Genomic DNA, 24240 nt, shown 5'->3' on the forward strand with positions numbered 1-24240 from the left:
TGGTACAAAATTTACTTAAATGAGTGCTCATAAATTAAAAAAAATGAGCCTAAATATTTTTCAAGTTTATGTGACTTGACTAAAGATTTTAGTCAATATGACTAGTTTAATATTGTTACTTTACTAAAAGCAACTATGTCTTCTGACTTATCAGCAAAATATACATGTACTTAACTTTTAGGTTATTGCTTCTATGACACTTGCCTAACAGAGTATTATAAAAATGGTTAATAGGCCAGGTGCGGTGGCTCACACCTGTAATCCTAGCTCTGCAAGGCCAAGGCGGGAGGATTGCTCAAGCTCAGGAGTTCAAGACCAGCCTGAGCAAGAGCAAGACCCTGTCTCTACTAAAAATAGAAAAAATTAGCCAGTCAACTAAAAATGAAACAAAAACTTAGCCAGGTCTTGTAGCCTATGCCTGTAGTCCCAGCTATTTGGGAGGCTGAGGCAGAAGAATTGCTTGAACCAGGAGTTTGAGGTTGCTGTGAGCTAGGCTGATGCCACAGCACTCTAGCCTGGATAACAGAGTGAGACTTTGTCTCAAAAAAAAAACAACAACAAAAAATGGTTAATAAAAAGTTCAACCTGAGGTTATGGCTATATTTGTCTAATGTCTTATGAGATTGTAAAAATATAATTATTGGCCGGGCGCAGTGGCTCACACCTGTAATCCTAGCACTCCAGGAGGCCGAGGCAGGTGGATTGTTTGAGCTCAGGAGTTTGAGACCAGCCTGAGCAAGAGCGACAGCCTGTCTCTACTAAAAAACAAAAGAAAGAAATTAGCTGGACAATTAAAAACATATAGAAAAAATTAGCAAGGTATCGTGGCCCATGCTTGTAGTCCCAGCTACTCGCAAGGCTGAAGCAGTAGGATTGCTTGAGCCCAGGAGTTTGAGGTTGCTGTGAGCTAGGCTGACGCCATGGCATTCTAGCCCAGGCAACACAGTGAGATTGTCTCAAAAAAAAAAAAAAAGAATAATAATAATTGTTAACAATGAATATATAAAACAGACATAAATGTAATAAAAATTTATAAATGAACTTATAAAAATAATTGTTTCATAATATGTTTACATAAAATTTTTAAAATATAATTTCCATGCATCTAACAGTACATAAAAATGTTTTTGAAATCTTTCTGGTAACTATACCCTTAGAGTTTTGCTAAGCTAAATTAAATGATGGATATTTACTGAACATATAGATCATTTCCAAATAAGATAAAATGCTAAGATATTAATTATTAAATATGAGCTTAAGAGAATATATAATACTTTAGGCTTCTTAATTTCAGAGACAAAATATATTTAGATGGGTTAGTAATTATGCTGTTTCACATTTTAAAATTATTCCATTACAAAGCCTATGCTTCTAAAAATTATAAAATGCATATTCATAAATTATTGGTATGTGAACCACAGTTAAAAATCCCTACCTCTTACTTTTTCATAATGAATTAAAATTACTAAGATTTAAAATACTTACTAAAATATGGTAACTAAAACTAGAGAGAAGAAGAGAATTCTACACACAAAGTGTATAAATAGTGGCTCACGCCTGTAATCCTAGCACTCTGGGAGGCCGAGGCAGGCAGATTGCTCAAGGTCAGGAGTTCGAAAACAGCCTGAGCAAGAGTGAGATCCCATCTCTACTATAAATAGAAATTAATTGGCCAACTAATATATATAGAAAAAATTATCCAGGCATGGTGGCGCATGCCTGTAGTCCCAGCTACTCGGGAGGCTGAGGCAACAGGATTGCTTGAGCCCAGGAGATTGAGGTTGTTGTGAGCTAGGCTGACGCCATGGCACTCACTCTAGCCTGAGCAACAAAGTGAGACTCTGTTTCAAAAAAAAAAAAAAAAAACCAAAAAAACAAAGTATATAAACAAAATAAAATGTGCTTTTTGGTGTAAAATATTATAAAACGGAGAAAAAAAGATGTGATTTCTGGTAAAAAAAAATTAACTTTGCTGAGTTTAGAGGTTATTTAAAAGCTGAATTCAGTTGAAAGAATAAAAGAAAAAAATGAAATAGATAAACTGAGTGGGCATAGAAAGTTAGAGAAAAACAGAAAATGGAAAAATTATAAGAGATTATAAAAGGTATAAAGAAATCTTACGTAGTCAAAGCTGATTAAGATTAGATACATTTGTTTATAAGGTCTTATTAAAATTAGCTTTAATACTAATAATATAAAACTTAAAGAGTAAACTTTGGTTGTCTCATTTAAACAAGATTTTCATAAAGTATTATTAGGAGACAAGGAAAGACTTTGGTTCACCTTTCCAGTAAACTGTTAAAAAAAAGAAAATGACCAAACTTTGTTGTTGACTGTCCCTTTAACTATGACAAATTTTAGTCACTTCTTATCCCTTCTTGGACATTTTCTTCTGAGCTTCAGAGGGACTGAGAAACTCCTTTCATTGGTAAAAAATTCAGTCTATCTGCAATATATGGCCAATTTCTCAGCATTTCCATTGTGTATACCACCCTCTGTCTTCCAGATCAGTGGACTATACAAATGGAATAATACAAAATCAATTTACAAAGTTCACAAAAACTTTTAACCTTCTCTGTCCTAAGACTTTTCTGTTGGTATGTTTAACCTATGTTCTGCCCCATTTGGCAAATGCGAATAGTATCTCTTTAAAATAACAGAAAAATCCATGCACCTGGATTAAGTAGCATATAAACCAGGTTATATTTGGTTATAGGTTATATTTGGTTAAAGGTTATATTTGTCTTTTTCATAAAGGCCGTGTAAAGCTCAGTGAAAAAATTAAATTAAAGATTATTTTACCATCAAGCCCACAAGATATGTAGACATCAAAGATCACCTCCCACTTACAAATTAGCTTTATTGAAAATGCCATCAGAAAATGATTCGTTCTAACCCTGGTGGAAGGAACTATATCAGCTACAGCTGACCAGTTTCTGTGATGCTAAATTGAAGGCCAGTGTCTTTTATAATATTTAGTCACCCCTCTGTCTATAGATAGCTCAGGGGAAATCTAACACTGGATTTCTTTCCTCAAACTTTTGTCCAGGCATGATCAACAACCTATTTTAGATGGAGATTCTGTTTTGGGGAAACCTGCTAATTACCTGCCTATCCCTCAAGAAGATAGCTGCATGCATTTTAGAGTGCTTTTGCCTTAATGGGGTGCCACTTACCATGAACACATAATCACAAATCATCCTATAACTTCAGGAAAAATTGCTGGTTGCATCAAACGGGTGCCTTCATCACAGATTAACAAAAGCAATAGGTTCACTAGCTGAGGTTGTACTAGACATTACATTATTTTAAATTTTATATTACCTGAGTAAGGAGATGTATGTATGGTGGAAAATATCTCTTGTTGTGCATACATAAATAGTTCCCATGAAATAAAAACCCATTTGGAGGCCGGGTGTGGTGGCTCATGCCTGTAATCCTAGCACTCTGGGAGGCTGAGGCGAGCGGATTGCTCAAGGTCAGGAGTTCAAAACCAGCCTGAGCAAGAGTGAAACCCCGTCTCTACTATAAACAGACAGAAATCAATTGGCCAACTAATATATATAGAAAAAAATCAGCCGGGCATGGTGACACCTGCCTGTAGTCCCAGCTACTCAGGAGGCTGAGGCAGCAGGATCGCTTGAGCCCAGAAGTTTGAGGTTGCTGTGAGCTAGGCTGACGCCACAGCACTCACTCTAGCCTGGGCAACAAAGTGAGACTCTGTCTCAAAAAAAAAAAAAAAAACCCATTTGGAAAAATAAGAAGCCACTTGGCTATAAGTATATAAAGAACCTAGATTTAATTTTTTCTTAATGTTTTTACTTGGCTCCCTAATAGAATAAGTTTTTTTATTGTTGTTCTGGCATCCAAATTCTCTTTTGATTATCTTTATGTGCATTCTATTTCTACTATTCAAGTTATTAATGTTACGTATCTCTCATTGTTTTACTTCTTCCAAGAAAATTAAAATAATGGTATTTCAAAGAACAGAGATAACAGAACAAGCAATAGTAGCTATATAATCAATGACTTGACTAAAGTCTCCTTCTTGGCACTCTGGGGTGCCATCCCAATTTGGCTTATGGGTCCTCCTAAAATTTCTCACCGAGATTCCTCTTCTCACCTTTCCCAATATGGGACAGAACAGTCGGGGAACGAACCTTCCTAGTGATGAAGGACATCTAGACACTCAGACATTGAGCATTGAAGCTTTTGAAATGAAATATTTTGATTATGGCTAGGCGCAGTGGCTCATGCCTGTAATCCTAGCACTTTGGGAGGCCGAGGCGGGCGGATTGCTCGAGGTCAGGAGTTCTAAACCAGCCTGAGCAAGAGCCAGACTCCATCTTTACTATAAATAGAAAGAAATTAATTGGCCAACTAATATATATAGAAAAAAAAATTAGCCGGGCATAGTGGCACATGCCTGTAGTCCCAGCTACTTGGGAGGCTGACGCAGGAGGATTGCTTGAGTCCAGCAGATTGAGGTTGCTGTGAGCTAGGCTGACGCCATGGCACTCACTCTAGCCTGGGCAACAAAGAGAAACTGTCTCAAAAAAAAAGAAAGAAAGAAATATTTTGATTAAAGGAAGAGTGAGAAAGAAAATAAATTTATTATCTTAAAAATACAGCCGACCTCTAAATTTTCAGGCGCAGAGAAGCACAGAAATGAGGCAGCAGTCATATGCTACTCCCCACCTTTACTCTTGAGCTAGGTAATTATCTCTAGAAACAGCTTGCTATGTGGAGCCTACACTGATTAGCAACACAAGTAGCCATAAATTAACCCAACAATGACACAGGCTGGACACCATAACTCATAATGCATAGTTCAACAATGTATATTCAAGTCACTAATCAAAGTTTGCATAAATCAGTAAAAATTCCTAAAAAATTTTCATTGGCCATTCCATATATCCCTTTTTCTTTCTTTTTCTTTTTTTTTCTGAGACAGAGTCTCACTCTGTTGGCCAGGCTAGAGTGCCACGGCGTCAGCCTAGCTCACAGCAACCTCAAACTCCTGGGCAATCCTCCTGCCTCAGCCTCCCGAGTTGGGACTACAGTCATGCACGATCATGCCTGGCAAATTTTGTATATAATTTCTTTCTATTTTTTTAGTAGAGACGGGGTCTCGCTCTTGCTCAGGCTGGTCTTGAATGCCTGAACTCAAATGATCCACCCACTTAGGCCTCCCAGAGTGCTAGGATTACAGGCGGGCATGAGTCACCACATCCGGCCCATATCACCCCTTTTGTTTTTAAAAGTCCGCTTATAACACACACCAAACAGATCTCATAGCCAAGGGTTCTTGTGCCTGATTCTTCCATGTAGCTGTACTCACTCTGGATCAGGTAATCTCTTTAAAATTATATTTTGCATCTCAGTTTTCTTCCTTTAGGTTGAAAAATTTAAAGTGTTTGCACTTGGTAGATAAGACCAAGAATGGCCTTGTCAGAAACACCAAAACCTAAACTTGAAACAATTCAAGTCCCACTAGCAGTGGAATGGGTGAGTAAACTGGGTGACACACACACAGCGTCCAACAGCAGCATGTATGGCACAGACTGAGGCACAGAAACCACAGAGAAACCTTGTAAGCATAATATCAACAGAATATGGAATGTAACATTGTTACTGAAAACTGAAAAAGAGGCAAAGCTGAGCAAACCTCTGCTTTATGACAAATGGTTACCTACTGAGAATAACAAGAATGAGGATGGTAGCTACCACTGGGTACAGTAGAAAGAGGAGGTCAGAGGGCACCCCAGAACTGCCCAAGTCCGTTTATTCACCTGGATGGTGAGTCCCTAACTATTTAATATTCGTATTATTTAAATTTCGCATAAAACTATCTCAAGAATTCTCTTTGCTTCTTCAGACCACATCACTCAGTCCATTCAGATTTTCTACCAAGAAAATGAGAATCTTATACTAAAATCATGGAATATATTTCACAAATGTTAACAAAAAGCTGGAATTATATGGCAGCAAGATTTTATAAAAGAAACAAAACACAGACATCTCAGGTAAGCACCTGTTTCATCCACAGTCCACAAATAACCCCATACTCTGTAGATTAAATGTTTCCGAGCTTGGGTACATCTCTTATTGTGGAGATGTAGCCAGGGTGACTCACTCCTAGGTAGTGAGTGCAAGAAACCTTGAGAAGCTGAAAAATTTATAATAATTCTACGAGCTCCACACACCCTACTGTCCCCTCCTTACAGGGTGAAAATGCTTCCTCCTCCAGGGTCTCAATTCTCACCAGTGATCAAAACCTCATCTCCAGTCAGTTTAACATTTTAACCCTTGACATTATTGTGACAACACTTCTGACACCAAACGTTTGGCATTTGCTAAACAGCAATCACTTCTCCAACACTAACTGCTGGTCCACCAATTCTATTTTGACACCACTCAGAGTTAGCAAAGAATCTAAAGCCCTGACACCATCTATACTTTTGAACAACTGCTTATAAATCAGGGGTTCCCATAACCCCCTTTTCAATTTCAAAATTTGATATAACTACTCATGGAACTCAGTAAAACATTTGAATTACACTTATCAGTTTATTAAAATTGCTATACTTAGGAATGTCCAAATAGAAGGGATGTGTGGGGCAAGGCAAAGCGGTGGAGTAAGATGGGGCTGGAAGGTAATCCTGGTAAACACAGCTGTGATTTAAAAAAAACCATTCTTTTTGTTCATCCAGAGCAGTTCATTGCAAAGAAACACTATTCCCTCTATGACTTAGATGGTGCTCCCTCATACACCTATCACAAAGCCAGACACAGATTCCACAAATTCCCATTTCTGCCTCATAAACAATTAGATGAACAATTCCGTTTTTACTGGTCTGAACAGAATACATGTTAACCAAACATAGCTTAAGTTACTCTTCTTCTGCCAGGCCCCGGAACTTTGATGCTCCCTCAGCCTTAGCCAGCACACAACCCCTCTCTGTGTCCCTCCTAAGAACAGTCTGATTTCAGGATAAATAATTTTCTGATGCACCATGTAACTTTGCCACCCTACATCCTATCCTCCTCCTACCTGTCTTCTAATCTTATTTACTCTGGCCTATGAAAGAAAGCCCTCTTCTGCCTAACCTTTAAGATGTTTGTAGATCTTATAGTTAGACAGTGTTTTCCCCTATTCAAATACTCCTTTACAATAAAGTCACTTCTGACCTAAATCTGAATTTGCTTTATTTGTAAATGTCTGAAAACAGCCAAGGGTAATAACAATTGCAGTCTCTATGGGGCATCACACACTCCTTCCATCACAAACCCAAATAAACCTTCATGTTGAACCAGATTTCCAGTGACCTGTAGCTTTTCTTCATATAAAGGTCTTTTTCCATGATGGTGTGAGCAGTCTGGGACATCTCCCAGGGTGACTCGCCAGGAAAAAAAACTCAAAGAACTAGAACATCAATGACCTTTTGCAAGCTGAAGATTGGTCTTGGCTTGGAGTCACTGGGCTTCTCAATCAGGGATATTCATATAATTGTAAATGAGAAAATACCCAGTGCTTCAAGAGTCAAGCAAAATCACTTAAACTCAGTGTTTATGTTTGTAGAAGAGAAGGACATTCTGAAAAGAAAAATCTCAACACGTGTTTTTCCTCTGCTCCCACACAACAACAAAAAACAGAGAAGACTTGTGTGACCAAATGTGTGCAAATTTTTCTCTACCAATAAACAAGCAATCAATTTTGCAGGAGACACCAGCTAAATATCTTCAAATACAGTTCAATTCTGACACTATCTACCTGGAGATAGCATAAAATCACACAGATTGAGGACTCAGTCCCACAAGATTGGTCCCCCGTTTGGACACTAGTTGCATGTCCTGACCTACAAAACTTCTGATCAAACAGGTGTAGGTAAGAGTTCCATGACCCCCTCTGTAGACTTAATTAATTTGCTAGACCAACTCACAAAACTGAGGGAAACTTATATTTAATGGTTAATTATAAAGAATATCTTTAAAGATATAAATAAATAGCCAGATGAGGAGATACATAAGGTATGGGTGAAGAAGGGATGCAGAGATTTCAAGCCCTCACCACATTCCAGAAACCACCATGTGGTTAAGCTATCTGAAAGCTCTCCAAACGCTGTCCTTTTATTTTTTATGGAAGCTTTATTTCATAGGCATAATTAACTAACCATAGGCCATTTTCCATCAACTTAATCTTTAGCTTCTCTTCCCTTACAAGAGGGTTAGGAGTGAAAATAAATATTCCATTTCTCTAAGCACTTAGCTTGTTCCCCTGGCAACCAGCCTCCCCTCAGGTGGTTTCTTGGGTCTTTGCAAAATCCATTTCATTCACATAAGCTCAGGTGTGTTTCAAAGGCTTACAGTAAATAACAAAAGACTGTATCTCACCTTTACCTTTCAGGAACTACTTACTTCAGGAACCAAGAACAAAAGACCAAATATTTTAAGAAAAGATATTGCTCTAGTCACTTAGCAAATAACAAGGCTTACAGGAGCTGAAAGCCAGAAATCATGGACAAAAACCAAAATATATCCATCATAATATCACAGAAATTACAAGGGATTTAAATTTTATACCATAATGAGAAAATCAAAAGTATCTAGCCCTTTGAGAAAATAAGCAGGTCATTTATTTCCACGGTAACAAAATATTTGGTAAATAATCATATGTGAACACTTTTTGCAATTCCCAAATCCAACCTCACAGGATTTACCATTAAACTCCAATATCTAGATAGCAGGATACAGAATAGAGTTATCCTTTTTTTTTTTTTTTAGAAGAGGAAATGAAGTCAGAACAGAATAGAGTTATCCACTGTCACAAATTCTCCACCTGCACAAGAGAAAACTAATGTTTTGATAAATCTTTGTAATTCATAAATTTTTCTACCATACTTTCTTGTGCAAATGTATTCATTTTTCTGCAATCAAAAGGAAGAGCTTTTTTTTTCTATTTCCTTCCCTCAATACCATTCCCAAAGCTAAGTCCTGAAATTATATTGAAAATTACCTCCAAATAAGAGGTGTCTTCAGGCCAGGCCAGGTGGCTCACACCTGTAATCCTAGCACTCTGGGAGGCCGAGGCGGGCGGATTGCTCGAGGTCAGGAGTTCAAAACCAGCCTGAGCAAGAGTGAGACCCCGTCTCTACTATAAATAGAAAGAAATTAATTGGCCAACTTATATATAGAAAAAATTAGCCGGGCATGGTGGCACCTGCCTGTAGTCCCAGCTACTCGGGAGGCTGAGGCAGAAGGATCGCTTGAGCCCAGGAGATTGAGGTTGCTGTGAGCTAGGCTGACGCCACAGCACTCACTCTAGCCTGGGCAACAAAGCGAGACTCTGTCTCAAAAAAAAAAAACACACAAAAAAAAACAGGTGTCTTCAAATAAGAGATACCTGTAATCCTAGCACTTAGGGACCCCAAAGTGAGAGAACTGGTTGAGGCCAGGAATTTGAGACAAGCTTGGGTAATGTAGTGAGGCCTGTCTCTACCAAAAAAAAAAAAAAAAAAAATTAAAAAATAGCCAACTTGGTGGCACATGCTTGTAGTTATAGTCACTCAGGAGGCTGAGGCAGGATGATTCCTTGAGCCCAGGCATTGGAGGCTGCACTGAGCTATGATCATGCCACTGTATTCTCCAGGGTTTGTAAAAAATTAAAACTCAGTCTCAAAAAATAAACAAACAAACAAAACAAAACCAGACCTCAGAAACTTACTATACTCACTCTAGGCAAGAAAACAGTGAAACAATAATTTTTAACAAATGCAATAAATGACTAGTTTTTTCCTGAAATATACCTCTTTCATAATATTTTCTTATCTTTTAAACTCTACTGCTAAAGTTCATTTTACTGTTAAGATAAAAATTGAAGTTGAAATGAATAAACAAATCTTTCCAAGGTGACAAACCCAAGGAGGAGCATTGGTGACAGAAACACAGATATGTCTGACTCAAGGTCATCCTATCACTTGGGACATACTCCCACCTTATTCTGCTCACTATAATGCTCAAAGACCACCCTCCCAGGAACCACCACACTATTCCTGCACCCCCACTGTGTGTCTGAAGTGCAAATTGCTTTGTAGGTTCTTGTACCACCTCGCTGGGGAGGGTTTTCTCTGTCCCAGGGGATGGTTTTTCTCTCCTTACAAGTGTGAGAAGATCAAGAGAAATGGAGTCCTTTCTGTCCTTTGCCCTCAAAACCAACAACTGATTGGTTGGCCACCAATGTGTCCCCAAGAAATGGAAACGGGTTGGGGGAAGAAAATCTTGATGTCTCAAGGGGCTAGCTTTTTAGATGAGAGGTACACTAGAAGACTCCTGCTCCCCAGAGGCTCCAGCCCCATACCTCAGGCTGTCCTGTGCAAGGAGGTGACGAGGGGTTGATATTCACTAGACACTCCAGGATACATGGCTGCTGTGGGCAAATTCATGACCAGAAAAAGACAGGAGGGTGCCTGAGGACACATCACCCTGTAAAATCACCAAACAAGAAACTCAACCTAAAGACCTTCTGATAAGATGTCTGTGACTAGAAAAGATAAAAGGAGGAGAGGCACAAAGATATTTTACAATGTGGTGTCAAGTGAATATTCAGATTTCCTCTCAAGAAATTTTCAGCAGAACAATTTTTTTAAAGAAAATCACTATTCTATGGAAGAATAACTTGGAAAATACACTTGGAAAATGTACAGGAAAATCAGTCTCTCTGTGAAATGTTAAAATAAGTGAATAAGAGGCAATTAGAGTCAAGTGACTCTAGTGCCTTGGGTTCCTACCTAATACAGAAATATAACCCAAATACATTTTGTGTGAATTATTAACATAGAAGCAAAATTTAGGCCTAAAAAACAACAAAGCACCAATTAACCTCTAATCACATAACCAGAAAATAGCCACCACGACAGTCCAAAAAAAAGGGAATACTAAACTATAACCAGTCAACTATTGAATTAAGTTAGCTTCTTCATACACATTTTAAAGTCTTTCTTTCAAGACCCTCCGGTGGACTCCAAACCACAAACCAGGACTGGGTGCTTCCGGATTCATAACTTGCTGTTTGCACTAATAAACTCTTTAATGTTTTAACAGGAGAGAGGACTGGGGACCCCACGGACCACTGAGCTGCTCCCACGCACGAGTCCCACACACAGAGCGAGATTCCTCCCCTGACGACCCACCCACCCGTCCTCACAGCGCCATCTGGGGAAGACCAGGGCTGCGGGCTCCCAGCGGCCAGACAGGGCTCTGGCCGTGCCAAATATGGCTCTGAGGATACCACAGGATGCCCAGGCTCTACTCTGCGACTGAAGGGGACTGAAGGCCAAGTTGGACCTTTGGGGACTCGGATCCGCAGACAACGCAGCTGACTGCGGGGAGGCCTGGGTCCGCCACAGCCACTTCCAGTGGGTTCCAACTACCCTCGCCCCCTCAAAACACGCGGCCTGCATACTCACCAGCTCCTGGCTTCCGGCGTGTCCTGCCATCCTACACACAGATCTTCCAGTACCTGCAGGTCGCAGCAGGACAAAGGCCGTAGCAGAGCCACCCAGTCCTCCCAGACTCAGCAATGGCGGCTGAGAAGGGAACACAAAAGTAGCAATGAGATTGGCGCCGAACCCAAAGTCCCCGGAGATCACCGGAGACCCGCCTCTCCTGCTGTGCACCTGATTGGACTGTTCCCACAGCTATGCCCCTGATTGGATAGGGCCTCAAGCCCCACCCCTTGGGGCCCTGAGTGATAGGTGATGGATCCCGCATGCTCGTGGCTGCATCAGGGCGTCGCCTCTGCACTGGGACGTGGCACTTCCTAGAAGACATTGGCACCTAAGGTTGTATATAAAGTTAGATCCATATATGGCTAATATATATAATACTTGAAATTGAAAACAATAGAAAATTATTTTTAAATTTCAGATTTTCTAACCTCATGGCCTCTGGACTTTTGAAGAGGCAGCCTGAGTTTTAAAAACGGAGGTAATCCCCTCAGGTGGCAATGCCTACTATAAAATATGAGCCACGTCTGTCATTTTAAAGTTTCTAGTAGCAACATAAAAGGAAAAACAAAGAAATACATGGAATTGATTGTAATAATTTATTTAACTTAATATATCCAAAATATTGTTTCTATTTGTGATCAAAATAATAATGAAGTTTTGTGGGGTTTTTTTGGTATTAAATCTTTCAAAGTTACTCTTTATTTTAGACGTCCAGCACATTTGGATTCAGAAGGCACATTTGAATACACATCTTGTCTTTTCACTTTTATTTATATTAAGGTTGATGGGTCAATGGTTCCAAGAAATGTCTGCCTGTTTCTTTCATTTATTTACCATATATTGATTAGTATTTTTCTAATTTCACTTATTTTGCTGAGGGTTGCCGAAAAGCAGCTTTCTAACTCTATTATATCCTCTGCATGTATTAGTTCTTATTATTCTATTAAGAGTTGCATTTTCATAAGAGATCTTCATTACATTAAAAACTAGACTGTCCAGGGCCAGATACAGTGGCTTGGATCTGTAATGCTAACCCTCACAGAGGCTGAGGCAGGAGGATCACCTGAGGCCAGGAGTTCAAGAACAACCTGAGCAACATAGCAAGATTCTGTCTCTACAAATTTTTTTTTTTTTTAAAATAGCCAGGCATGGCGTGTGTGCCTACAGTCTCTGCTATATGAAAGGCTGAGGAAATAGGATCTGCCATGGCACCCTAGCCTGGCAACAAGAGCAAGACACTGTCTCAAAAAAGAGGGGGAAAAAAACCTAGCCTATCAGGAAAGGAAAGGTAAAAGCTTGATACTTTTGTCAATTGTCATAATGATGGTGTGGCCCCAGCAAAGAAAAAATATAAGTTACATTTTTCTCACTTTTTTGTTTTTCATGGAATTTCATATACTACCATATAAATCTTTTTTTGAGCTCAAATTGTCTCATCTTAGGTCAGTGAGGGACCCTTCACATTGCCTCCTTTGTCCTTATGCCATGAAACCATATGCTTAGAGAGCTTTCTTATTTTCTAGAATAAACAGAGATGTGTGCTTCTCTTTGCTGTGTTAATATTATATAAGTTGCAAAAAGAGGTCCCATTTGGCATTTTCCTTTTTACTTATGGGGCTTCCTAACATTCACAATATTCTGGTTTTACATTGTGTGCTTTAGTAACCTTTTCTCTTACTAGCATCTCTTGGTTTGAGTAATATACTAGATTTTTAATCACAGCTTGTAAAAATATTTACCAATGTTTTCTTCTATTAGTTGTATGTTTTCAATTTTTTTACAATTTACATTTCTTCTTTGTCATTTATCTTACTATCGTGTGTAAAGAATGAATCCATTTTCATCATTTTAGGAATATGCACTTACCAAACACCAAATATTAATTACATTTCCCCCTCTGTAGTTTTTATTGTATATCTTACCTTCTGTTATGCACTTTGACACATTTCTGAAATTTCTACTGTCCTAATCTGTTTGCCTATTTTTGCATCAACACCACACTACTTTAATTGTAGAACATTTTACTGTGTTTTAATTTATCATAGGATCAGAAATCCTCATTGTGTTTATTTCTCAGGGATTTTGGCAATTCTTATATGTTTGTTCTTCCATGGACACTTTGCAAAATCATTGCTGGCTGAAAAAACCTGACAGAATCTATTATGAGATCAAATACAATGTTGAAGTTAGCTTATAGATAAATGACTTCTTTATATTATTGAGGTTTTCTTTCCAAGAATAATATGTAACTTTCCATTTGTTTAAGTCTTTATTCATATATTTCAGGAATTCTTTATTTTTTTAATTTTTTTTTTTTTTTTTTTGAGACAGAGTCTCGCTTTGTTGCTCAGGCTACAGTGAGTGCCCTGGTGTCAGCCTAGCTCACAGCAACCTCAAACTCCTAGGCTCAAGCAATCCTCCTGCCTCAGCCTCCCGAGTAGCTGGGACTACATGCATGCACCACCATGCCTGGCTAATTTTTTCTATATTTATTAGTTGGCCAATTAATTTATTTCTATTTATAGTAGAGACGGGGGTCTCGCTCTTGCTCAGGCTGGTTTCGAACTCCTGACCTCAAGCAATCCACCTGCCTCAGACTCCCAGAGTGCTAGGATTATAGGCATGAGCCACCACACCCAGCCGCAAATAGGGTCTTACATATTTGTTTCCATTTCTTCTTCAGCCTTCAATTGCCTTGGATAAAGCTCATTGCAAATTGAATGAATAATATAGGCAATGTTGTGCTTTTTAGTATTGTTTCTGAAAAGAGTAGAAAGCTCCTTCACGTTTTTCATAAGTGAAGATTTATAGTAGTTAACATAGATAGTACATGATACATTACAGCATTATAGTATTATGGTACATTATTATACTCTTAATTGTTGTGGTATAACGCCTTTTAGTTCCCTGCCAGCCCAGATAATTTTTCAGACAAACCAATAGCATTCTTCTGTGGGAATCCAGGAGCATCTCACCTTCTTGATACTACACAGCCTTCCCATAACACCTCCTGTTTGTTCTCTCTACTCCCAAGTTCACTCTGTGTGTGAGCCTGCAAAACTTATAGCACTTTCCTCCTTTTGGATATGAGTATATGTAAGTAATGACTGCTGTCAATATTATTTGTTGTAATTTCTTTTCACACTAAAACACTCTCATCCCGTACACATGAATAGTCAATTGACTATGCCCTAACATGATATGTCATCAAATTTGGCCTGTTTGGCATGCAATTTGAAAAGCACCCACCTATCAAGGCTGTGAAAACAGCACATTCACCAGTTAGCAGTGGTGAGAGTCAAGGCGGGGCACGGTGGCCTGTAACCCTAGCACTCTTGGAGGCTAAGGCAGGCGGATTTCTCGAGGTCAGGAGTTTGAAAGAGTCAAGTGTAGGGTCTTGTGGTCACTGCATATATTCTGGTCACCATCACTGAATGCTTGCGGTAGCCATGTAAAATTTTAGTATCATTTACCCTTGTTAACAGAAAAAAAAAGCCAAACTCTGTAAAATAATTTTAAAGAGATTTACTCTGAGCCAAATTTGAGTATGTTAACAGAAAAAAGCCAAACTCTGTAAAATAATTTTAAAGAGATTTATTTTGAGCCAAATTTGAGGACCATGACCCGGAGCCACTGCCAAGAGGCCTTGGGCTAGTGGACTCGCTGTGGCTGGGTTACAGTTTGGTTTTTATACATTTTAGAGACAAGGGTTATGGGTAAAGCCATCAATCAATGTGTGGGAGGTATACATTGGTTTGGCCCAAAAAGGAGGGCCATCTTAAAGGGGGGGGGGCTTACAGGTTATAGGTGGGTTTAAAGATTCTTTAGATTGTAATTGACTAAAGACATGAAGCTTTGTCTAAAGACTGGAATGTTTTAACATAAACTGTTTACCAGAGATAAGCCACCATTTTGTTGCAAATTGAGGGCCTGCAGGTTTGTCTTGCATACCCTTAGGCCTGTTAATGGGTTACAAAGGAAGTCTCCAAGAAGGGAGGGGGCATGATAAGGCATGTCTGTCCTCCCTCCTCCTGGCAGGCAACTTTGCCCTTGAATATTCCTCTGGCCATGAGGGGGTCCATTTAGTCAGCCGGTAGGGGTTGAGCATTTTAGTTTACAAGTACTATGACCCGGAGCCACACTCAAGAAGCCTTGAGCAAGTGGACTCGCTGTGGCTGGGTTACAGTTTGGTTTCAAACATTTCAGGGGGACAGAGGTTAGTGGTAAAGTCATAAATCAATACATCAATATGTGGGAGGCATACATTGGTTGGGCTCAAAAAGGTGAGCCATCTCCAAGGGGGGCTTATAGGCGGATTTAAAACTTCTTTCACTTGTAATTGGTTAAAGACAAGAAGCTTTGTCTAGAGACTTGCATGTTTTAAGTTAAGAAGCTCTTAATCTGAGATTAGCCACCCAGACGTACATTTGTTGTGTAAATTGAGGACCTGCAGGTTTGTCTTGCATGCCCTTAGGCCTGTGAATGGGTTACAAAGGATGTCCCCAAGAAGGGAGGAGGCATGATGAGGCATATCTGACCTCCCTCCTCCTGGCAGTCAATTTAGTTTTAGGATATTTCTTTGGCCAGGAGGAGGTCCATTCAGTGAGCCGGTGGGGGGGGGGGGGTTGAAACTTAAAATTGTATTTTAGTTCACACCCTCCTAGAACAAGCCTAAAAATAGTCCTTTGTGAAACTGCAGAAGGGAAGGGGACTCTCAGTTTGGGAAAAATTAAGCAAGATTGAGTGGCACTCACTGGAGGCTTAGGTAGTACTCTCCAATGTGACTTTCTGGGCTCTTGAATTTTTCCCAGTAACAACACAAATGGTCCACACAGCCAGTCATCAAATGCAGATAGTACCTGAAAGTTGCAACTTTACATAAGGAAAAATCCAAAATATGCTAAGGTAATTTTTACAGAGAGAAAGGCAGTTGTGTCATATGCTTAGGTCGGGAAACCTAAGAGCGCGAAACTCATCCTTAAATATCTCTACTGCCATTGCCCATGCCTCTGTCTCAACAAATATTCTGATCCCTTAGTGTTAACAGTTCAGGACAGTTTTCTGGATGTTCAGGGACCAATTCAGTTCTTCCCACTTCCTCACTTGTAATTCTCTGGAATAACCATAGACTGGCCAGGCATGATGGCACACACCTGTAATTCTAGCACTCTGGAAGGCTGAGGCAGGAGGACTGCTTGAACTCAGGAGTTTGAGCAAGAGTGAGACCCATCTCTCCCAAAAATAGAAAAATTAACTGGGCATTGTGGCACATGCCTATAGTCCCAGCTACTTGTGAGGCTGATGCAAGAGTATCGCTTAAGCCCAGGAGTTTGAGGTTACAGTGAGATACAATGATGCCCACTGCACTCTACCCAGGGTGACAGAGTGAGACTGTCAAAAAACAAACAAACAAACAAAAAAACCAGAATGTGATGGGAATGTAACATCCTGAGATTAAAAGTGACTGGCCAGAACTGCCCAGGTTCTGATAGAATCCACTCTAAAAACAGGATGTCCTTTAACACTTTTTCCTAGTGTGTCACATCATACTGAGATATAAATCCCAAGGGAGCTGCTTTCTCAGGTTGCTCAGCCATGGTGCAAGTTAGGCATGTGCAGTGGAGACTTTATTCTCTCTCAAAAGCTTTTCTGAGCCTTAAGGATCAGCGCATTGAATCTCAGACTTCTGTTGTCCCTTGCCTATGTATAAGTAGTAAATTCATTTTATATATCTTCTTTAATTTCTTTCTTTCCTCATTGGACTCAGACAAGTTGCTAACCAGTGTATACTGAACCTGACTCACAAAGCCTTGTGCCACAGCAAAGGGATTACTTAATTCAACCAGATATAAACCTAGGGTCCTTTAGTGTTATAACACAACTATGGCCATGTGAGAGTCCTATAATGATGATACTAATTCGAGGCTCTCTGGAACAAGAAATTCATAACTTGAGTAGGGTATGTAGGCTCCCCATCCTAATCTCAAACAAACCCCACTTCCTGCCACAAAAACACAATTAAAATAAAGATCCACAATTTGAAATTGAAAATCCAAAGTTTACTAAGGTAAAACATAAAACAAAAGTTAAATTGGTGCTGATTGGGTTTTATACCTCTACAAAATATAATAAATTGTAAATTAACTTCAACCTTTTAAAAAAATTCATCAATTAGGAAACCTCCATGTTCTTAATCAATACAGGGCTCAAATAAGAATTATACCTACAGACACCACAAAATATAAATACAGTACCTCCTATGATCTTAGGGAGAGGCTATATAAACCTTATATGCTTTCTTTTAAGCATAAAAGAAAATCATCTTTCCTAAATTCTCTATAATTACGGTACCCATTGGGCTAACATATCACATAGTGGGCAACATAGTGATTCCCCAACTCAATAAGCAATAAATTAAAATTAAATGTTTGCAATGTCCAAATGTTATAGACAAAACAGAAACACCTGGAACCCACAAATTAAGTTAACTTGTCTGAATGTATTTTTTTTTGAATAGGTACATATCTGGATGATTATTAGGTATTGATTTATTTCATCAATAGCTATAGATCTATTCCAATTACCTGTTTCTCTTTTAGTAGACTGTGTCTACTGCGGTTTTAGTAGATTGTGCCTTTCAAGAAATTAGCCTAATTGATCTATCAGATTTGTGGGCATAGAGTTCTTTATAATATTTATGTTTTGTTCTTTTGATGTGTATGGGATCAGATATGATGACCTCTCATTTTTGATATTAGTAATTTATGTCTTTTCTCTTTCTCTCCTTTTCTTTCTGTTTTTGTTACCTTAGCTTGATATTTATCAATTTTATTGATCTTTTTATTTTTATTGATTTTGTCTGTTGACCTGCTATTTTCCATTTTATTGCTTTGTGATCTAAATATGTTTTTTCTGACTGATATAAATTTATGTTGCTATTCTTTAGTGTCCTAAAGTGGAAGATCACATCATTGATTTTATATTTTTCTTTGTTTCTAATGTATGCATTCAGTGCTATAAAATTTTCTCTAAGCATTGATTTTGTTGCATTCCACGTATTTTCTTAACACATATTTTTCCTTTCAATATGTTTAAAACACTAATTAAATTTGAAAAAAAGGAAATTTTACTATGTTTGTCCTCCAGTGTAACAATATTAATTACAGTTCAGAGGTTTGGCAGCAAAAGAATAGAAACAATTCAAATGTCTATCTAGAAAGAATTAGTTACATGACTTAAACATCATGCACACCTATGTAAAAGTGAGGACTACCATTTACTAATATAAAAATAATCTGCTGGATTGATCAGTGAACAAATGTATTGCAAATGTATACAACATCTTACCTTCTATAACTGTTATGGTCATCTGCAGAGGCAAGTGACCCCACGTTTCAGTTGGGGCCATCTGTTGAGACTGCTGAGGCTAATTACACACCAAGAAGGTATGAAAAGTTTAACTTTCATAATTGAGGTAACTGGGGAAAGCAGGCCACTCAAATAGGTGCGAAGTAGTTTGAGAGAATAAGGAAATGAGACTGGCCTGGGGTTTTGATTTGGTTAGATTGGGACCAATATGAGAGTTTTTCTGCACATGTTCTCAGGCAGGGGCTTCTGTAGTTTGATTCTCCAGCTGCAACCAAAGAAGGAAGCACCCAGTCTTCTTTATGACTTTGTCAACAAGTGGGGCACAAGTAGAAGTGGTGAGGCTTAAACTCTGTCATCAGTGAAATCTCAGATGGTGGACTTCTGGTTTCTGGTCAACCATTTAAGCAGCTTAAAAGTCACCATTAGTGTCTATTTAAGAAAAAAAAATCTGAACTAATTTGAAGGCAATAGCCTTTCTTAGATCCATCAGAAATCTGAGATCACAAAGGAAATTTCTGTCCCAAAATTCCAGACACAGACAAAAAGTTACATAGAATCACAACTGACTAGAGTAAAAACTCATGAGGATATACCTCTGTGTGAGTCTGTACATAAGTTGGAAAAACCAATGTTTAATTGGCAAATTATTAAAAGCTGAGTTTGGACAAATTTTACAGTATAAAATAGGATTGGATCAAGTTTTAGGCATCCCCACAAGCTTATGAGTTTTACATGCAGAAAATATTCTGCATTTATGGTGAAGATCAGAGAATAATCTGTTTGTGCTTCTAGCAGGGGAAGGGGAAATTATGCCTTAAGGAATGCAGCCATTTTCATGTATGTCCAGAGCATTCTATACTTTTAAACATGATATGCCCTCAAAACAATCTATCTCATCAAAGCCTAAGTGACTGGGATTTTACCAGAGCCTAACTGACCCAGGCAAAGCAAATATTCCACCTCAACCCCCTCCACCTTTCTGCTTCAATTAAGGGTGGAAAGACTGAAAAGCATTTGTGAAAGGGACAGCCCAGGTGCACCAGCTCACAAAATTAAAACCAAATCGCAGGATTATAGCATATTTTTCTCCACTCCAATATAACAACATGTCAAAGGGGCTTCTGTATAATAATAGGATCACACCCGAAAGAACTGCATGTCTGAGAACATTAAGAAGTTTTCCAGGGATGTATAAACAAATTGGATAGCCTATGTAAAATGCACCAATTCTAGAAATATACAATATACCAAGACTGAATAATAAAGGAAGAGAAGATTTGAACAGACCTATATCTAGGAAAAAGATTGATGTAATAATTAAAAAAAAAAAACAAACTCCCAAAAAAGAAAGATCTAGGGTCAGATGGCTTCACAGTTAAATTACACCAAATATTTGAAGAAAAATTTATGCTTAAAATTCTTAAAAATCTTCCCAAAAATTGCAGAGAAAAGTTTTTTTCTAAATCTATTCTGTAAGGGTAGCGGTACACTAGGCAGACAAAGACAATATAAGGAAACAAAACTACAGACAAATACACTTGATGAATATTGATGGAAATATCCTAAGAAAAATACTAGCAGAGAGTACATAAATAATGAATACAGTATTCAGCAGCATATTAAAAATATTACACACCATGACCACATAGGATTTATTTCTGGAATGTAAGGATGACATATGGAAATAAAGCAATGCACTACATTACCAGAATGAGAGAAAAAAAATCAATCATCTCAATTGATGCAGAAACACTCATTATAGGTACACTCAGTGAACTAAGAATAGAAGAAAACTTCCTCAACATCATAAATAACATATATAAAAAATACTTAGCAAATTACAATTTCAGAGCTGGTGTACAAAAATCTGACCCCTTAGTTTAAGGAGTGGCCTTGCAGGCCTCATATGACAGGCCTCATCAGGAGACTCGCTCTCTGCAGAGCTCTCCCAATAGATCCTGCACAAACATGGAACCTGTCAGTAGACTTGCTGAAATAGGGAGTCCTGCCTATCGGCCCCACTAAACGTGCAGCCCCTGTAGAGTCACCCCAACAGGGAGCCCTGCAAGTGGCCTTTCCTATTGCTAACCAAGGATACTACACCTTGTAAACTATCATTCAAAAATAAAGATCTTTCCAAATAAATAAAATCTGACAGTGACTAGACCTGCCTTTCAGGGATTACTAAAGGAGTTTTTACAATTGAAAAATGTATATGGCAAAAGCAGTTTGATGGCATGTAAACATATAAATATCTCTGATAAATATATAGCTGAACACAAAATATAACACTGCAATGGTGGCATGGCACACTACTTATGATTCTGATATACTTGAAAAGACAAAAGTATTAAGAATAAGTATATCCACAAAAATCTGTTATTGGATACACAATATAAAAAGATGTAAACTGTGAAATCAAAACATAAAGTGTTGAAGGGGGAGTAAAAGTGCATAGACTTTGTATGCAAAATTCAGTTGTCTGCTTAAAATAGACTTTTATGAGATGTTTTATTAAAACTTCATGGTAACCACCAAATAAAAACTTATAGTAGATACACAAGAGAAATGAATGAATGCATAATACTGCAAAAAAAAAAAGTCAAGTCACAAAAGAAGACAACTAGAGAGAAAGCAAGCAATAAATGATCTACGAAACAGCCCGAACTCAATTAACAAAATAGAACTAGTAAGGTCTTGCCAATCAACAGTTGCTTAAAGGTAAATGGACTCAATTAATCAAAAGACATGGAGTGGTTAAACAGAGTATAGAACAAACAAACATAGACAATTGTAAACTGCCTTTAAGAGATGTACATCATCTTTAGGGATACACACAGGCTGAAAGTGAAGGAATTGAGAAGATAACGTCATGATCAGGAAGCTTCAGCACATAATATACAAACAGTGTCATTTTAATAGTCTGTAGTGTCACCTACATATTATTCTGAAGACAAGGCTCTAAAACTGGAATATCCATGGGAAAAAACGAATAATAAAAATTGGATTTTCATGTATTCCCATAGGGCCTGTCCAGCTTGGCTTCTTTTTTTTTTTTTTTTTTGAGACAGAGTCTCACTCTGTTGCCCAGGCTAGAGTGAGTGCCGTGGCGTCAGCCTAGCTCACAGCAACCTCAAACTCCTGGGCTCAAGCGATCCTCCTGCCTCAGCCTCCCGAGTAGCTGGGACTACAGGCATGCGCCACCATGCCCGGCTAACCAGCTTGGCTTCTGAAGAACAGTCCTGAGCATCTTCATAAGTAGCTAAAATCCAGCGAGCCACGTTGCCCAGAAGAAGGGGGGTAAAGCCCAGAAAATCCAGACTCAATGTGACCTGACTGACTTATTTCCCAGGAAAACTGCACAAGAGAAAAGTCATTCATGCTCCCGTAGCTACCACGTCGAAGGGATGGAGGGGGTTCACAGCGGGACGAACCCCAAAGCGGCCAGCAGAGGTAAGCGGGGCGGGGACATGGGGTGGATGCCAAAGGCCCGGGCCGGGTTCTGCCCCGCCCTGGCGGAGCGGCTGTCGGGGCGGGGCGGCCGGGCCAGAGGGGGTAGGGGTGCGGGCTGCACGGCGGCGCGCACTTACCAGAGCTGTTGGCCCCTCCTGCCGGGACGGGCAGCTCGGCGCGGGGCCGCGAGCGCCCCTGGCAGAGCTGGAGGAGGCGGGCCTGGGCCTGGGCCTGGCTCACGGCTGGGGCAGGCACAGCAGCGCAAAGGTGGGCTCACGCTCGTTCCGGCCCGCCAGCGCCCCGACCCGGTCGCCTGACGGCAGTTCGCAGGCCGCCCCGTCTACAGAGCCCCCTGCGCCCCGCCAGTCCAGCCCACCCCAAGGTTCGGCGGAGCCGCGTTCCCGTTCCGAGGAGGCGCTGCTGCCGACGCCACAGGGGCTGCCTCGGGCCCTGCCTCCCTCCTCTGGTTTCTGATGCGTTCCGGCGGTTCTGGCTGATTTCTCCAGAGACATGATCGACAGCAGCACGGAAATGTTTCTTTAATAAAAGAAAAGGACTTTAAAAAATCTCCCACAAGGCGCACACACTGAATGAAGAATGCTCTCTCTCTTCCCCTTTCTTGCAGCTTCGGGCGGTGATTTCCACCGTCGGATGCGGGACGCGGGCTATTCCGGTCCGGGGAAAGGCGAGGAGCCTCCGCGTCCCCAGGCGAGGAGACCCGGCGGCTTCCTGTCGCCGCCGCAGCCAACCGCCGCTGCTCCCCGCACGCCCCCCGGTGGCCTTGGGCGCCGTGCCCGCGGACGCCAGCTCCAGCGACAGCTTCCCCGCGCGGAAAGCTGGCGGCGCGGCGGCGAGGGGCGCGGGGGCGGGTAATGGAAAGCGGAGGCGGAGGCCGCGGAGCCGAGTTCCTCCCTCCCTTCCTCGCTCTCTCCCTCCCGCGGGAGAAGCAGCCCAGCGGCTGCAGCTCCGCCTACGGCAACAGCCGGCACCGCCACCGCCAGGCGCCCCTCTGGATTAGGCCGTGAGCAGCCGCAGCAGCTCGAGACAGAAGTAAATTCTCCCCGCCCAGAGCCCGCGCCCGCCACGCCGCTGCTCCAGCCCACCGGGAGGTGTCCCGGGCCCGCGTCGCTCGGAGCGGTCAGGTGTGCGCGTGTGCGCACGCGCGTGTGCGGTCGGGCCTCTTGCCACCGCCCGGGGACTTCCGTCCCGCCCGGCTCCAGGCCCGCGCGTCCCAGGCAGCACGGCGGGGCTCACGCCGGGCGCGGGGACAGCCGGACGCCGCAGCACTGCTTCCTTCGGGGGTCAGGCGGCCCGGGCGCCGCCGGCACACGACCCCCGCCGCAAAGGAGGGAGTTCGGCTTCGGCGGTTTCCCCAGGCCTACCCGGGTTTGGTGGTCGCCGGCGGCGGGGAGAGCCCAGCGGCTCAGTCCTTGGCAGGGGGTGAGGGGGGCGGGCGGCGGAGGGGTGTTCGTTCCCAACCTCTTCTTTCCCGGCTCCCAGAACTTCTCGTGCCCAGGGGGAAGCCCCGGGAAGGGAACCCCCAGTGACCGTCGGGGGCGGGAGGGAGGGGCGCTCACCTCCGCGCGGCTGCTCCTGGCGCCTCGGCCCCCCAGCGCGGGTCTGGGGACGCGATGGCTCTCGGCGGGGTGGCGAGAGCCCGGGCGGGGGTCGCGGGCCGTGGGTCGGGGCGGGCGGTGCTGCGGGTCAGGGTCGTTGCAGCCGCCGCTGCTTCTGTCTCCAGCGTGGGCTGGCGAGGGACCGGCCCGCCCCAGCCGAGAGCACCGCATGCTACTGATTGACGTGGGCTGGGCCGGAGCCCAGGCCGCCGCGGCGGCAGGCGGGGAGGGGGCCACGGGCGGCTGGGGGCGAAGTTCGGGGAGGCGGATTCCTAAGTGGGGACCAGAAAACCGGG

At 41.3% G+C, this 24240-nt stretch overlaps 1 protein-coding gene across 1 annotated transcript in view; it reads right to left on the reverse strand.

Annotated features, from left to right (window-relative positions):
* Positions 1 to 22624, reverse strand: part of LOC105864201 (uncharacterized) — a 40352-nt gene extending 17728 nt beyond the window's left edge. Inside the window, exon 1 of the mRNA XM_076009278.1 lies at positions 11466 to 22624. Within this exon, the coding sequence (XP_075865393.1) occupies positions 11466 to 11495 (30 nt within the window). The 5' untranslated portion in view covers positions 11496 to 22624. The remainder of the gene's footprint in view (positions 1 to 11465) is intronic.
* Positions 22625 to 24240: the final 1616 nt, after the last annotated feature.

This window comes from Microcebus murinus, chromosome 13 (assembly GCF_040939455.1).
Source record: "Microcebus murinus isolate Inina chromosome 13, M.murinus_Inina_mat1.0, whole genome shotgun sequence".
Taxonomy (NCBI): Eukaryota; Metazoa; Chordata; class Mammalia; order Primates; family Cheirogaleidae; genus Microcebus; species Microcebus murinus.